Genomic DNA, 16,092 nt, shown 5'->3' on the forward strand with positions numbered 1-16,092 from the left:
TGTTGGGGAAAGGGACTGAAAACTGTTCTGGGGTAAATACAGAGACAGTTCCATCCTTCACACAGCTGTCTAAGAAAGCATACTGAAGAAGAATGGGAAACGTAGAGTGAGGTTTTATGTTTGAAATACCTAAGGTACTTCTCATTCACAAAGGAGAGAAAGGGTTATTGACTCTGGTAAGAAAAGAATTAACATTTGGATATAGGGATCAAACATGACTGTTTTACACAATAAAACTGAAAAATATTTGGGCCAAGGGAGGATATTTTGAGATAGTGTCTTATGTAGACCACGCTGGCCTCCAACTTGTAGGCAATCCTTTTGCCTTAGTTTTTCCAGTGCTGTGATTACAGGCATGCAACATCACATTCAGCTTACAGAAAGAGTCTTTAAAGCCTAAAGTGGATACTAGAAAATATAATATGTACATAGAGTTCTAATTACCTATTTGTGTTGAGATGAACAGATTAATCCAGACAATACTGTGTGTCAGACAAAAACAGCAGCAACAAGATTCACACAAACCAGAGGTATAAGTCTGTTAAATAAATACTGTCATTTCTATTTTCTTGACTATCAATGTTGTTTTGTTCTAAATGCAGAAGTACTGGTAGAATAATCTAAAAGTTTTATACCAATACTTTTGTTTTTGAAGCTAGGGTCTCATTATGTAATCCAGGCTGGCTTCAAACTCAGGATCCTACTGATCCTCAGCCTCCAGAGCACTAAGACTATAGGCATTATGCCACCATACCTGGTCTCCCTATTTTTAGGATTGTAGTACTTTATACAGATGTTTCCATTAGCATTTTTTCATATACCCTTACAAGGCTGGCAATAAGCTCAGTGGCAGAACGTTTGTTTAACATGTGGGAAGCCGCAGGTTCAACCCCAATACTATTAAAAACTAACCAACCAACTACCAATCAAGAATAATTTTGGCAATAGAAGTAATTGCAGAGATTTCTCAGAAAAAAAAAATAAAACCCAACACATTAAGACACCATAATGTAGTTTCTGGAAATGTGTAATGAAAAGAAAAATAACCTTCAGGTAGAGGAGGTAAAGGAATATGCCATATCACTTTCCAAGGCAGAAGTAGTCTGTAGTTCATAGGCCTACTACTTTGGCATCTTAGTAATTTTGTACTGTCTTAGAATTCCAGCAAATAACAAATTTTTTTCCAATATTTTAATGTATTTTGTAATTCCACAAGCATTATTCCCTTCAATTCTCATAGCAATACTTAATGTCAGATATTAAGAGTTGAACCAAGCATTAACTCATTTTAAAGTGCTACCCTCTTTCTGAGCACATTTCTCTTGGAATGAGTCTAAGCAGTTATAGTAAGAAAAGCAGGATACAAACTACCAAATTAAAAAAAAAAACAACTTTACAAAGAATGCATAGGTAGGAGTGATAAATAAGATCTCTATATATGAAAGGATAGCAAATACTTATTATTTATCTTGTATCAAACATATATCAGGTGCTCTTCCTTTTATATTGTATTCATGTTTCATGACAAACCTTTAACCTTTTATTAATGTTTTTGAGGGCTGATGATAATAAATTCTAAGATCAGGAAAAAGCATTTCAGAATTCACGCGTTCCTCCCCCCATTTACCATGATAAATTTAACAGCTCTATTAAAGTAAAAAATGCTTTGGATATTCTGCAGTGTAAAGTTTAAAGAGATTAAATGAGGGCTAAAGAACACAGCCAATATGTTGCAGACTCAGGATTCAATTCTAGTTTTCTACTTCCAAACAAGGTCCATACACTTACACTACTCTAAGGGTGGTAGATGTTTTTGGACTTATGCCCCTGGGCTTTGTGATCTTTGTTTTTCACACAGGGTATCACTATCAGTTTAAGCTGGCCTGAACTTGTGGTAAATCTCTTTGGCTCAGCCTCTTAAATTCTGCAATTACAGGCATAAGCCATTATCTTAGCTGTAACTAGTCATCTATCTCCTGCTTCAGTAGTACATGCTTAGCAATAAAATGATTATCAAAAACCAATATTTGTATGCTTATTGATTCATAAATTATATACACATAAAGGAGTCATCTTTCTTCTCCACATCCAAAGCATCATCACATTGCATTTTAAAGACTAGTAACAGATTGCAAACTTGCCTCATGGAGCCATGTTCACTGGTTGGATTCTAGCATGTGTCAGTTAGTTTCTATAGAATCTAGCAGTACTATACTCTGTAATAGTCTACATTTTATCATTTATTTTTCTTGGGTAATTGGAATGTAATTTAATTCAGCTACAATATTTTTGCACATTATAGTCCACAGGAAATACCTGCTAGAATGCCTTTCACAAGGATGTGACATAAACAAGGAGGAACAGCTCTTAAATCATAAGCATTTAGCAGACTGCTGCAAGCAAAAAGGATCATGGCTTACTGTTACAATGTAGGCTACAATCATGGAATGGATCTCAGAATAAACACTGGTTACTATTCTCTTTTTTGATAGCTACCCTTCCTTTCCTCTCATGTCAATTAAGCCACTAAAAATGCAGGCTTCCTTTGATCTCTGCAGTCAATAAATATATACTGAAATACCAACTACATATCAAGTATGGCACTTGGAAGACCTTTCTTCCTTTCTTCTATTGCTAATAGTATCATGCAGATTGTAACCCTTTAATCTTTCATGTAGAAAACTGACTGAAATAGGTCTGGGTGTGCATACATAATACCTCGTCCTGCCTCTGTCTAGTTCATCTTTCTTGATACATTTTTCTGAAAAATATTCTGCTCCAGTTACATGACCAGACTGCTCAAACACCTCTTCAAGTTATCCCAAGTTGAACGCACTGCTTCACCATTTGAGGTCCTTTGCAATACGGCTTCAACCTTTTTCTTTATTATACAATAGACTTTTGTCAGCCTACAATACTTATTTTTCACTTTTTAAAAATTTAATATGTATGTGTGTGATTCTCTGCATGTGAATGAGCAAGTGTGTAGGTACTGAAGGAGTGTCCTAGAGCTGGAGTTACATGCAGTTGAGAGGAATCTGGTGTGGGTGCTAAAATGGGCAAGAACAACAAATACTCTTAACTGTTGAGTCACCTTCTCTAGTTCCAAATATATGTCATTCCCTAATTTTTTTTTTAAATTTCTAATTCAAAGTAACACATGTACATAGATTACAAACAAGATAGTGGCAGAGCAGCTTATAGTGAAAGGCAGGTTATATAGGTTTTTGCATTTATTGATATATGAGACAGAGTACCTCTTTGTAGCACTGGCTGTCCTGGAACTCATTATGTAGACCAGGCTGGCCCAAACTCAAGAAATCCACCTGCCTCTGCATTGTCAGTCATGTTATTAAAGGCATCTGCCATCATGCATTGCTCAACACAGATTTTAAAAGCAATTAGTTTTGCATTTACTTTGATAATTTATTAAACTTAGGATACCTAATAACTTTAAAATAAGACAAAGGCTCACTTAGATCTCTTCCTTCTTTAATCATCTTTTCTACTGTTGATAATTATATTACTTTTACTTAAACTCTTTCATTATCCTGTTTTTGAATAGAATCTTAACTCCCCCACCTTGTAAAAGTCGATAGTGCCCATATTCTTTAACTTTCCCCTGTAGCTATGTTTTCACATTGCTAAGCCCATGAAGAAAACTAAGCTAGGCACAATGGTACACACCTGTAATCCCAGCACTTTGGGAGACAGAGGCAGGCAGATCTCTGTGAGTTTGAGGCCAGACTGAGCTGTTACACAGTGAAACCCTGTCTTGAAACAAGCAAACAAACAAACAAATAAAACAAAACAAAACAACAACAACAAAAACCACCCAAAACTAATGCTCTGTACAGGCATGCTGAAACATGCCTGTAATCCCTGTTGGAGAGAGGCTGAGGCATGAGAAGCAGTTCAAGGTCAGCCTGAGACAAGATGTGTGTTGTGTGCACTCTTGTATGTTTGTATGTGAGAGAGAACACCAATGCTCTGTTTTCTATTTTGCAATTTAAAAAGTACTCTCTATAGCCTGATCCTGACTAGGTTAAATCCCTATACAACAGCATTGACATCCCAATGACATACTAGGTAATACAGTAGATTTCTTTTATATGAGCCTCTAACAGTGATTTCCAGGCCAATCCATGGGGAGTTTTTTACTGGCTGAATCTATGATGTTCTGTTCTTGCTTTGTTTTTTGTTTTTTTTTTTTTTTTATGCCTCCCTCTTTTAGGATTGCCCTTTATAACTTCCTATGAAAGATTATATGGGGGGAAATTTTTTCAGTGTCCTAAGACAGGGTCTTGCTATGTAGTCTAGGCTGGTCTCAAATTCACAATTCTATCTCAGGCTCCTGACTGCTATGCCCTGCTGGAAGAAAATTTTCTGGACTGCATAAATCTTGTCCTTATTTTGTTTTCATAGTTGTAAAGTCTGGCTTGGAGTCAGATATCAGGCTGAAAATAACTTTGGCTCAGAAATTTGATGTCATTTCTTCATTGCCTTCTAGCAACTGGGTTGCTTACAAGATGGGTGATGCTAACCTAGTCACACTTTGCAGATGACCTCTTTACATACAATATATTTTATTGAGGTTTCTCCTCTCCCAGCTTCTTCCAGCTCCTCTCTACCTCCCGACACAACCAATTTAATTTTCTGCCTCTTGCTAAAAATAAATAAATAAATAAATAAATAAATAAACAAACGAACAAATAAATAAATAAATAAAAATCAAAGAAAGGTCAAGACCGATCAACCAACAAATACCAACAAGACAAAAAAAAAAAAAAAAAACAAAAAGTAGACATACAAAAAACATAAAGTTACTGGGCACTGTGGTGAACACCTTTAATCCCAGCACTCAGGAAATAGAGGCAGGCGATCTCTGAGTCCTCGGCCAGCCTGGTCAATACAGTGAGTCCACAAGAGCCAGGAAACAAACCCTGTCTCGAAAAACAAACAAAAACAAAACCAAAAGGAAAGAAAAACAGATTCAGGTCTGGAGAGATGGCTCAGAAGTTAAGAGCACTGGTTGTTCTTCCAAAGGTCCTGAATTTAATTCCCAGCAAACACATGGTGGCCTCTAACCATCTATAATGAGATCTGGTGCCCTCTTCTGGTGTGCAGGCATACATGCAGGCAGAATATTGTATAAATAAATTTTAAAAACAAACAAAAACAACAAAAAAATCCAAACCAACCAAAAAGAGCATGGAGTTTATTTTGTGTTAGCCAAATATTCCTAGGCTTGGGCTTGCCCTGTAGTGTGGCTGATGTACCCAGTGACAGTGCATTGGAGAAAACTGATTTTTTCCTTTCCCAGCAGGTGTCAATTATGAATGTCGTCTTGGCTAGGAATGAGACTTTATACCTACTTCTTCTTCTCTGTGCTAGGATTTAAAAAATTATTTATTTTGTAAGTATAAGTATTTTCTGCCCATGTATGCCTGTTGCCCATGGAGACCAGAAGAGAATGTGTGATCATATGGAACAGATCTCTGTAAGCTGCCATGTAGGTGCTGGGACTCAAACCTGAATTTTGTGGAAGAGCAGCCAGTACTCATAACCACTAAGCCATCTCTCCAGTCTTCGATGGCCTTTTAAAAATGTATTTAACATCTATTTCTGGTGTGTGTGACAACATGCAAGGCAAAGGAAAACTTTGTGGAGTGGGTTAGCTCCTTTCTACCATGTGGCTCTCTGGGACTTAACTCAGGTAGCCAGGATTGGCAGCAAATGCCCCTACTCCTTAACCCCTGAGACATCTTACTGGCCTCTATTATATATATATTAAGACAGGGTCTCACTATATAGCCTTTGCTAGCCTGGAGCTCAATAAATAAACCATCTGGGCTTCAAATATACAGAAATCCCCCTTCCTTTAACTTTGGAGTGTTCAATCCTATTTAAAAAAATTAAAAGATTCTCCTTTGTCTTTATTTTTTGAAACTCTACACTAATGAGATAAGCGGGAGTCCACTTTTTCTCAGAATATTAGGTGCTTACATAACTTTTACCATCCATGAATTCTTTCTCTCTGTGGGGAATCTAATAGCTAATAATTTCATTTTTCAGGGCTTTTATTTTAGCAACTTCTTTTTCGGTGGGTTTGGAATTACATATTTTAATCTCATATCTGTACTTTCTGAGAAATTTCCTTGACTATCTTCCTACTTTTATGTTGAAAAAAAATTAAGACAAGAGTATTTCTGGCTGTCTTAGAACTCACTATGCAGACCAGGTTGACTTTGAACTCACAGAAATTGCCTGCCTATGACTTCTGAGTGTTGGGGTTACAGGTGTGTACTGCCATATCTAGTTTTATGTAGTAGATCTAACATAGTGTATGATATTTTAAGTGATACATGAGTACTTTTTTCACTACAAAAAATCCCTGTGCACCTAAAATTGTTATAAATTCTCTAATTCTATTTTTTGAATTCTGCCTATTTGTTAAGCAAAGATTTTATGACAGCCAAAATGGGCTAGCAATCAACCTATGACATAATTTTATATCATTCTTTTAAATTTCCCTGACATTTTTCACCCATTGCTTAAGGGTACTGACCACATTGTACTAGTATTAAGGGCCATCAAGTTCATTATTGGTCTTTTCTGTTTGTTTGTTTGTTTGTTTGGTTTGAGGCAGGGTTTCTCTGTGTAGTCCTGGTGGTTCTGCACTTACTTTGTGGACCAGGCTGGCCTCAAACTCAAGAGATCCACCTGCCTCTGCCTCTCTGAGTGCTGAGATTACAGGTATGCGCCATCATGCCCAGCTGCTCATTTTTAGTCTTCAAAGTTCACTCTTAAAGTGGGAAAAAGATTAGCTTAATAATTCCTTTGTAAGCCAGGTGTGATGGTTACACTTTTAATCTCAGCCCTGGGATGCAGAGGTAGGAGTACCTACAAAGAAAGTCTACAAAGCCTGGTCTACAAAGCAAGTTCGAGGACTGCCAGGGCTACATAGAGAAACCCCGTCTCAAATTTTAAAAAAATCCTTTTCAAGCCAAGAAGGGAAAATGTTACCTTAACCCTAAAATGTAAAAAGAATTAAAGAAAAGGTAGTTAAATTAATGTTGTCTTCTTGAGTTATTAAAAAACCTAACCTTGTACCATGCTAGCACTAAGACCACAAACTGGGTGATATTAACTGATTTTAAAGAATGACTCAATGTTTGGCATTATGCCCTACCTTGTATACATAATTTCCTTTTCCTCCCCTCCCTTGAGTCAGGAAATGTGTTCTTGAGGCATTTGTATTTTCCAAATTGTTTTGAATGCCAGAAAACATTTTTAAAGCTCGAAGAAAAATATTTAAATGTTACTTGGTACAAGACCATAAAAAGTATTTCTCAACTATGGACCCATTTCTTGGTGTAACATAGAAAAGACATTACAAATGAAATATAAATAGCTTATTTCTTAATGGTACTGTAGACTAAAGACCCTGAACAATCCCTTCCAACAGAGATTCCTAAAGCATTATATTTATTTTAAAAAGATGCTTTAACTTTTGTTTTTACTATAATCTATACTTAGATAAATCATATGATGTGGCAAACAATTAAGCTAGTTATCCAACGCATGGTAAGAAACAACATTTTAATTTATTCTAGAAAACATTTGATTAGATTCAATTTATCTCACTTCCTAATGAAATAAATGAGTTCAATATATTTACTTAATGAAATTCTTTAACAGAATACCATGAGCCAACTTCTTCCTTGTTTAAAAGAAACGGCATTGTTAAATCTACAGATCAACATTGTCAACACTTTTCCCCCAATTTAGGAATCTCAATCACTAAATTTAATTCTCTTTAAAGAGCAGCAGTATTGAACAATTCTCATGGCAGCACATCAAGTTAATTTTGACCATATTTTACATTAAATAGAATGCAAATTATCATTTCATTAAACCCGCTGTGACAAAATAATTCTTTGAAAATTGTGCCTACTCTAAATCAGGTTAAATTATTTGTTTACAGTTATTTAAATGTAGAGATGCTTAAAGCTCTCCAAAAAAACCTGTTTGACTACTTACAACAATACTGTTTGAATACTTAAAACATATGCCAAAATATTACTTCAGTAATATTACAGAGTAATAATATTAGTTAAGTTTGCAATTCTGTTTATAACCAGTTTAATTCTGAGAGGTAAAACCATTTGTTTAAAATTATAAACACTAGCATGATAAAATTACTCTAGCACAAATAATCCAATATAAAAATAAATTAACAAAATGAAGAGTTGAAATGCCTAATATAACCAACCAGCTTTTAGTAACCGAAAATGTATTTCTTTAAAAGTTTATTCAAAACTTATTCTGAGTTTTTAAAAGTTCCTTAAAAGAATCTATAAAACTGAATAACTAGCATAATTATAGTTCATTCTGAATCAAACATCTTAAAAAAAAAAAAAAGTTGAGCAAAGCTTACCGGTATAGAGCGAACACGAAAAGACAAAAATTTAAACATGACTACGAGACCATGCTGCTGATAAAGAATTCCTGACAGTAAAACTTAAGTTAGAAAAGAGAGGGCCAAGCCCCTGAAAAGTTTTCTTCTACCAGCTGTTCCCGCAATTAGAAAATTTCCTGTCAGGCGGGTCCTGAAAATGCTAGAAAAAGAGGCTGGACAGTTTTCCTGTGGTAAAAGAAAGGAGGAACCTGCCTACAGAGGCTCTGGTGTATAGCTTAGGTAGGGAGGCCAGAACAGGAAACTGCAATAGATTTGCTGATAACAAAATCCTGTTGAAGTATTTTTTTTTCTCCTGATTCCCAGCAGCCCTAATAATTTTTACAACAGTAAAACGAATGGCATTTTAGAATCTTGAGAAACGGCAATGTTTCTTAACTTTGAGTCTTAAAAGCAAGTGAAACTAGTTCTTGTTACTAAAATAGTAAAAGTTGCTGATGCAAATGTGGGAATTTACCCTTTGTAATGTTTATACACATATACAAGATATGGCCTCAAGATGACTTCAAAGTTATATTTAGACATGCCAAGGGTGTTCCCTGTCAGTAAGGAAGAGTTTCATAACTAAGGTTAGAAAACAAAGGCTCATGAAAAACAAAACAAATCAAAAAACAAACTTTTAGATTAAAGGATAAATTCTTTCCATCTTAAATGAATGTACACTGAACGTAAATAAATTTACATGGATTGTAATCATCAATTATCAAACAAGTTAAAGACTTCAAGGCTCTAGTAACTAAAACTCAATTCCCAGTTGATAAAAGTCTAAATTAAAAAGTCCAATCTCAGGGCTTATTAGAGAGCAAAAGTGAATTCCTAATAAACTAAGCTGAAAAGGAAGGTGAAGTCTGGCTTTTATACAAGCCCTTCCTCATATTTTACTTTGGAAAAAAATTTAAATTATGCCAATACTCAGAACATCACCACAAGTGGCACTTAAAATAACCAAAGGATTAGCAGATACAAAAGCTAATGTAAATTTAATCTATGTGGAGCCAAGAAAAACCCCAAGTGCTAATCTACATGCCTTATAAAATTTAATAAAAACCATTGAAATTTCAAACCTAAAGAGATTCTGAAAACATCCAGAACACGGGCGTTAGGGTGTGGCTCAGTGATCTTTTTGTGTAGCTTCATCCTCAGTATACGGAACGTAGAAGGGAAGTGGGAGGAGAAAGAACAATTAGAATTAACTAGCTTTCTACATGAAGAAACTGGGCAGAGGTGGGCACAATTTTGGTAACAGAGCTCAGCTGAACACTTATTGATTGAGCATGCATTATTGTGTCCATTATGTAATAAATAAAGAGCTAGGGCTCTTCCTGCTACATCAAATTTTCATGTCAAGGATCTCATGCAAATACATTAGAAATCAACTGAAACACATGTCTATGTTAGATCCTAGAATTATACCCAGACGGCTACACACTTCCAGTTAAATACAGATGACTCTGTTTTTTAGTAAGGAAAACACAAACTTTTCATCAGAGCAGAATTCTTCCATATCTCAAAATGAAATCAGTTAAGTACTCTTAAGAAGCTCCAACAGAACAGAAGTTAGGGAGTCCACCTAATACACAACTGCAGTCTGCACGAGACATGCCTCATCAGACTACACTGAACCAAACATCATGTTTGATCACCACCAGTTATGGAAAGAGTTCTTGGTTCAGAATATTCCTCTACTTCATTCAAGAGACACTTTTAAAGCAGCAAACAAAGAAGCACTCTTTTTCATTTGAAAAACTATCTCATGTATCTCTCAGGTTGGCCTTTAAGTCCCTAGGTAGCCCAGACAGGCCTTGATCTTCTTTCCGATCCTACTGCACCCCCACCCACCATGGCCTGGGGTTGAAGCTTGGTGATACCGTATTTGCATATCATGTGCAAGGTCTTTGGTTCAGTCCCTAGAACCAGGAGAAAAATAAACTGGACTATGGAGATTTTCTTTACTGTTTTTTTCTGCACATACACACATATACATCTGGGCCACACTAAATGTGTTACCGCATTTTCAGTAAAAGGCCATTTAGCAAATATTTTCAGCTTTGCAGGACAGATGGCTCCTATCCTACCAACACAATGGGAAATGAATAGGTGAGGCTGTGTTTCAATTAAACTTCACTTACAGAAAAAAAAAAAAAAGAATCATAGGTGCAGTTTGCTGATTCCAGTTCTAGTATTAAAAAAACCACAAAACTTAAAAATGCATTACTAATGAATGCTAAAAATCCTACAATATAAATTTACTGCAGGGCACTTGTTTTTATTTTTATTTTTGTATTCTTGTTATGTCCTCATCTTTCATGCATTCACATTTATCCAGAACTAATTTTGAAAAGCAGTAGTATATTATCAAGAATATTGTCTTCTTGCTTCCATTTTTCCCCTTCTCAGTCCTTTGTCTTTACAGTAGGCAGAATAATCCTAAAGCATAAATAAGGGCCAGGTGTGGTGGCACAGGCTCATAATTCCAACACATGGAAGACAGAGGTGGAGTTCAAGACCAACCTTGACTATACAATGAAAGATAATATATCTCAAAATAAAGTAAAATAAATAAAATGAAATAAAAAAGACTGTTTATCATGAGTAGGGGACGGTGGATCTCTGTGAGCTCAATGTCAGCATGGTCTACAAAGCAAGTAAAGGACAGCCACAAACACAAAGAAACTCTGCCTTGGAAAAAAAAAGTCTTTATCTAGTCACATCTTTATACTAGCCATAAACATCTATATCCTAGCTATAAACAAACAAACAAACAAACAAACAAACACAAATGAAACAAAAATTAAAATAGGTTATGGTCCCACCCAAAATTCTTCACTGATTTCCAATTATATAACAAAATTAAATTTCTCCATCAATGGAGTTTAAAGTAAGCTATATCAAATGCTACTTTGATCTTCACTTTGGAAATAAAATCACTAATGCACTTAGACATAAAAATTTAGTTTTAAGCCTGTCTGATGCATTTTTTCTTTAGAAGTTCAATTTCATAAATCTGTATTACCTATTAATATAATAAACCCAGTGTTTCTTCCTTTGATTTACTAATTTAGTTACTTATATGAATAGATTTCTTAATACTGATCTATACTTGCATTTTGGATAAAACCGGCTGTTTAAATATAATTCGGAACTTTACAGATGCTTTATTAAGATTTTTGGATTTGTATTCATATATTAAATTAGCATTCTATTTTCTTTTCTATGCCAATTTTCATTTTCATGGCTATAAATTTATAAAAGAAATCAGATGCTAATAAGAAATTTTGGGGGATCTGCATTGTGATTGTGTATGTGTATTACACATGCTGCATTCTCATTTACTAATGATTTAAATTCTTTTCAAGACTACTGGTATACTTGATTCTTCTGCTCATTTATAAATAATATGCTTTAGATTTTCCCTTAAAACTATGTATTTCAGAACAAATTAACACTAATAAACTTAGTATTATTTTTGAGTATACCCTGAAATGCAAAGACTAGTTATGGTAAACTCAGTCCATCACTGAGCTTTAACAATTACCCTGTTTTTTTCTTTGTTTGCTTTTTAAAAAATCATTTATTTATTTATTTTTTTGAGACAGGGCTTCTCTGTATAGCCTTGGCAGTCCTGGACTCATTTTGTAGACCAAGCTGGTCTCCAACTCAGATATCCACCTGCCTCTGCCCCATAAAAGCATGTGCCACCCAGTCCAGCACATTTTTTTTTTTTAAACACAGGGTCTTATGTAGTTCCCTCAAGCTCGCAATGTAGCTGTGGATGACCTTGAACTTCTGATCCTTTTTCCTTCACCTCCAGAGTTCTGGAATTACAAGTCTGCACCATCATACTGGGTTTTATGTTTATGAAAGAACCTAGGACTTCCTGTGTGCTAGGCAAGTGTACTACCAGCTGAGCTACATCTCCAGAACAGCTTTGACACTTTTCAACTCATGACCTTCTTTTATATATTCACATCAGCCTTACTCATGTAATTATTTTGAAATAGCTCCCAATCTCCTTCCTACCTGTGGTTATAGCCTGTTTTGCTTTACTAGTGTTGTACATTTGTCCCCCCTACACTTTCTATTTCATTGTCTTTGAGTTTATATTGAATTTTTTCCTTCTTGCTTTTTATTGGTTTACTATTTTTCTTTGTTAAATGAATATGGAGTTGCTATATTTCAATTCTCTCATTTGTTGAGGCAGTTCTCTTGCAGATATAGCTATAGCAATAATATTTAAGGCAGTACTATATCCTAACCACCACCATTTATATGGAATTATCTCAGATAATTCTTACCAGTTAACTCATTTTAAGTACTATTATCTGCACTACAGATAAAGAGATTGAGGCTTAGAGGGAACATTAAATAACTGCTTCTCAACTCTACTCAGTTTGAATATGGAAGTGACGGGATTTTGGTGGCAGCATAATAAAGCAATTCAATGGATGATGAAGAGTATATGTAACGACCACTGGTCAATCTTCTTAATGTTGCGACCATTTAATATAGGTTTCTCAACCATAAAATTATTTTCACTGCTATAACTCTAATTTTGCTACTGATGTGAATCATAATGTAAATATCTGATATGCAGGATATCTGAAAGTTGATCCCTATGAAAGGGTAGCTTAAATTCCCAAAATGGTGGAGACAACAGGTGGGGAACCACTGAATTAGTGGCTGATTTGGGTAATCAACAAACAAGCAAAAAAAGGAAATTGGTAACCTTTTTCATAAGACCCTGAAGGAAGAAGTGTCAGTAAGGTCTAAGGCAGAACCATGAACAAACCCGGTTATCTACCACCTTCACGATACTGTAACTGATGAATCCTTTTGGAAAACAAAACAAAACAAAACAAAACAATTTCTGTGACCGAGGATGCAACTCAGTTGGTGGAGTGCTTTCTGGGGCTGATCATCAGCTGGGCATAAACTAGGCATTGAGGCACACATCTGTAAGCTCAGTATTTCTGGAGGTAGAGGCAGGAGGGTAAGATATTCAGGGTTATCTTCCACAACCAAAAACTTGAGGCCAGCCTGGGATACCTGCAACTCTATCTTGAAGGGACACATACAAATACACACACCAGAATTTGGATGCTAATCATGTAAAATCAGAATGTTCGTAATGGATGTCTTTAGGATGTATTTTTGTATAGTAATCCAAGGTTTTCAAATATTTAAGGGTTTGGTATCGATGGATCTTTTCTCAAAGTACAAGAGTTTTGGTACACATCCATCCATAACTGCTACTATTAGGTACTAAAGGTCTAAGGTGTGAAATCAGAGACAGGGTACAAATTCTACAAAGATTACTGGAACTAAATGGAAGTGACTCCTAGAGCACTGTGAGTGCTTGCTATGAAGGCCTTGTCTGGATGGAGTGCAGCACACTATGTGGCCTTCCCATGGACCAGAAGAGAGATAGGAAGTAACATCAGTGTTCCAGGTAGAAACTTTTCACCCATCTCTTTGTCTACATAGCTGAGTGCAGGAAATCTTATGAAAGAAGTGGGAGATAATAAGATCTGGAGAGGACAAGAGCTCCACAAGGAGAGCAACAGATCCAAAACATTCTGGGTACAGGGGTCTTTTCTGAGACTGATACTCCAACCAAGGACCATTCATAGAGATAACCTAGAACCCCTGCACACATGTAGCTCATGGCAGCTCAGTGTCTAAGTGGGTTCCCTCATAATGGGAACAGAGAGAGCTGTCTCTGACATGAACTCAGTTGCTGCCTCTTTGATCACCTCCCCCTGAGTGGTGGGGGATGGCACCCTGAGGGGGGAGCAGCCTTACCAGGCCACAGAGGAAGACAATGCAGCCAGTCCTGATGAGACCTGATAGGCTAGGGTCAGAGGGAAGGGGAAGAGGACCTCCCTTATCAGTGAACTGGGGAAGGGGCATGGGAGGAGAAAAGGGAGGGCAGAATTGGGAGGTGCTGATGGAGGGGGCTACATCTGGGATAGAAAGTGAATAAATTGTAATAAATAAAAAATTTAAAAAAGAAATAATATAGTTTCTTTCTGTAGCTTATTCTGTGCTTTAACCATGACTGCTAGTGGTATGCTTAACTCATGACTATGAGTAATATTTGGGATGCTCAAATTCAAGTTTTAAGGCAGCTTGAGGGAGCCTAAATGAGCAAGTGAAATTCCTTGAAGTGGATTATGTACAGCATTGCAGACTCATAGTTACAGAACAAGCAGTAGCTAAAACAGTGGCGAAAGTGGGAGAAGAAGCTACTGCTAACTGCTAATGCCCCAATGTGACTTCTGGAAATGTGAAAACATCGGGGTATTACTACTTGTTGTACCACTGCTTGTGTCCTTCATAAAAACAAACAAACAAACAAACAAACAAACAAACCAACCAACCCCCAAACCTGAAATGTGTAAAGTCCTGGGTTCAGTCCTCAGCATGGCAAATAAAAACAAAACAAAACAAAACAACAAAAAAACCACCACCAACAACAAAAAAAAAAAAAAACAAAAACAAAAAACCAAGTTTCAGAGTATTTTCAAATACCTAATAAATGACATATTTGGGGGATGGAACTCAAGTCTAAATATAGACTTCATGTATGTCTCATACCCACCTTATATACACAGCCAGAAGCTAATTTTATCCACTACTTTTCAAAAGCCTTCATTGTTATTACAATCTGTCATACCAGTGTAGGTATGGAATATTTTAGTTGTACTATCATGCCCATGCTTTTAAAAGTTCCAGATTTTGGAACACTTTTGGTGCTCTAGTGTTCACTAGCTTTCTTTGCTTCTTAGTAATTATATTCATAACTATTATGTAAAAGCTGAGTCAAGAGGTGGTAGCACATGGCTTTAATCCCAGTACTCAGGATGGAGAGACAAGTGGATCTCTACGAGTTCAAGGTCAGCCTGTCTACCAAGATAGCCAAGGCTACACAGAGAAACCCTGTCTTGAAAAAAAAAAGATATGGAGACTGGGTTAATAAAATGTTTTGTTTTATAGCAATATGTTATTTAGAAAGCTAATGGTATAAGCAATCCATATATGTATATTCATGGGAAATACATGACAGAAGAGATGCTGGTGCAGTGGTGGGTAACTTTGGTCCCAGCTACTCAGTTAGGAGGCTGAATCAGGAGAAAAGCTTGAGTCCAGAAGGTTGAAGCTTGTTGGCGGAGACAATTCTGTGTCTTATTTTCTTATTTATAAATGAATGAATGGCCGATGAATGGAAAGGTCCATAGACTACATTAAGGGGAAAGTGATCTCATTTCACAATTTTGCCTAAAGCCCAGCCTACTTTCAGCAAAATAACTAAATAACGAACTAAGTAAATACTAGCTATCACCCTAGTTCCTTAGGAACATATGTTATCTCTGGCAAACAATATGGGAAAGCAAGAGCGGCCTCTAGAAGGAATAATACAGGAAAATATTCCTTATTAGTCCCTTACTTGGTGCTAGGCACTTACTTCTCTACTTCGATTCTCAATTCTCAGAAGGACCTTTGCATAGTATTATAAGAGCTGTTAAGAGAATAAATTCCCTACTAAGCAGAAAATTGCTTTACATTATTCTTTACTGGCCATCTTAACAGTGAATACTTGATAGTTCTTCAGC

At 36.0% G+C, this 16,092-nt stretch overlaps 1 protein-coding gene across 9 annotated transcripts in view; it reads right to left on the bottom strand.

Annotated features, from left to right (window-relative positions):
* Rps6ka3 (ribosomal protein S6 kinase A3) overlaps positions 1-16,092 on the bottom strand; it is a 118,172-nt gene that overhangs the window by 57,925 nt on the left and 44,155 nt on the right. Inside the window, exon 1 of one of the 9 annotated variants that reach the window (XM_060374611.1) lies at positions 8,441-8,591. The exons of the other annotated variants lie outside the window; for them this stretch is intronic. Within the exon in view, the coding sequence (XP_060230594.1) occupies positions 8,441-8,479 (39 nt within the window). The 5' untranslated portion in view covers positions 8,480-8,591. Of the gene's footprint in view, positions 1-8,440; positions 8,592-16,092 lie in introns of those variants that run through there. 9 annotated transcript variants of the gene reach the window in all.

This window comes from Meriones unguiculatus, chromosome X, assembly GCF_030254825.1.
Source record: "Meriones unguiculatus strain TT.TT164.6M chromosome X, Bangor_MerUng_6.1, whole genome shotgun sequence".
Taxonomy (NCBI): domain Eukaryota; kingdom Metazoa; phylum Chordata; class Mammalia; order Rodentia; family Muridae; genus Meriones; species Meriones unguiculatus.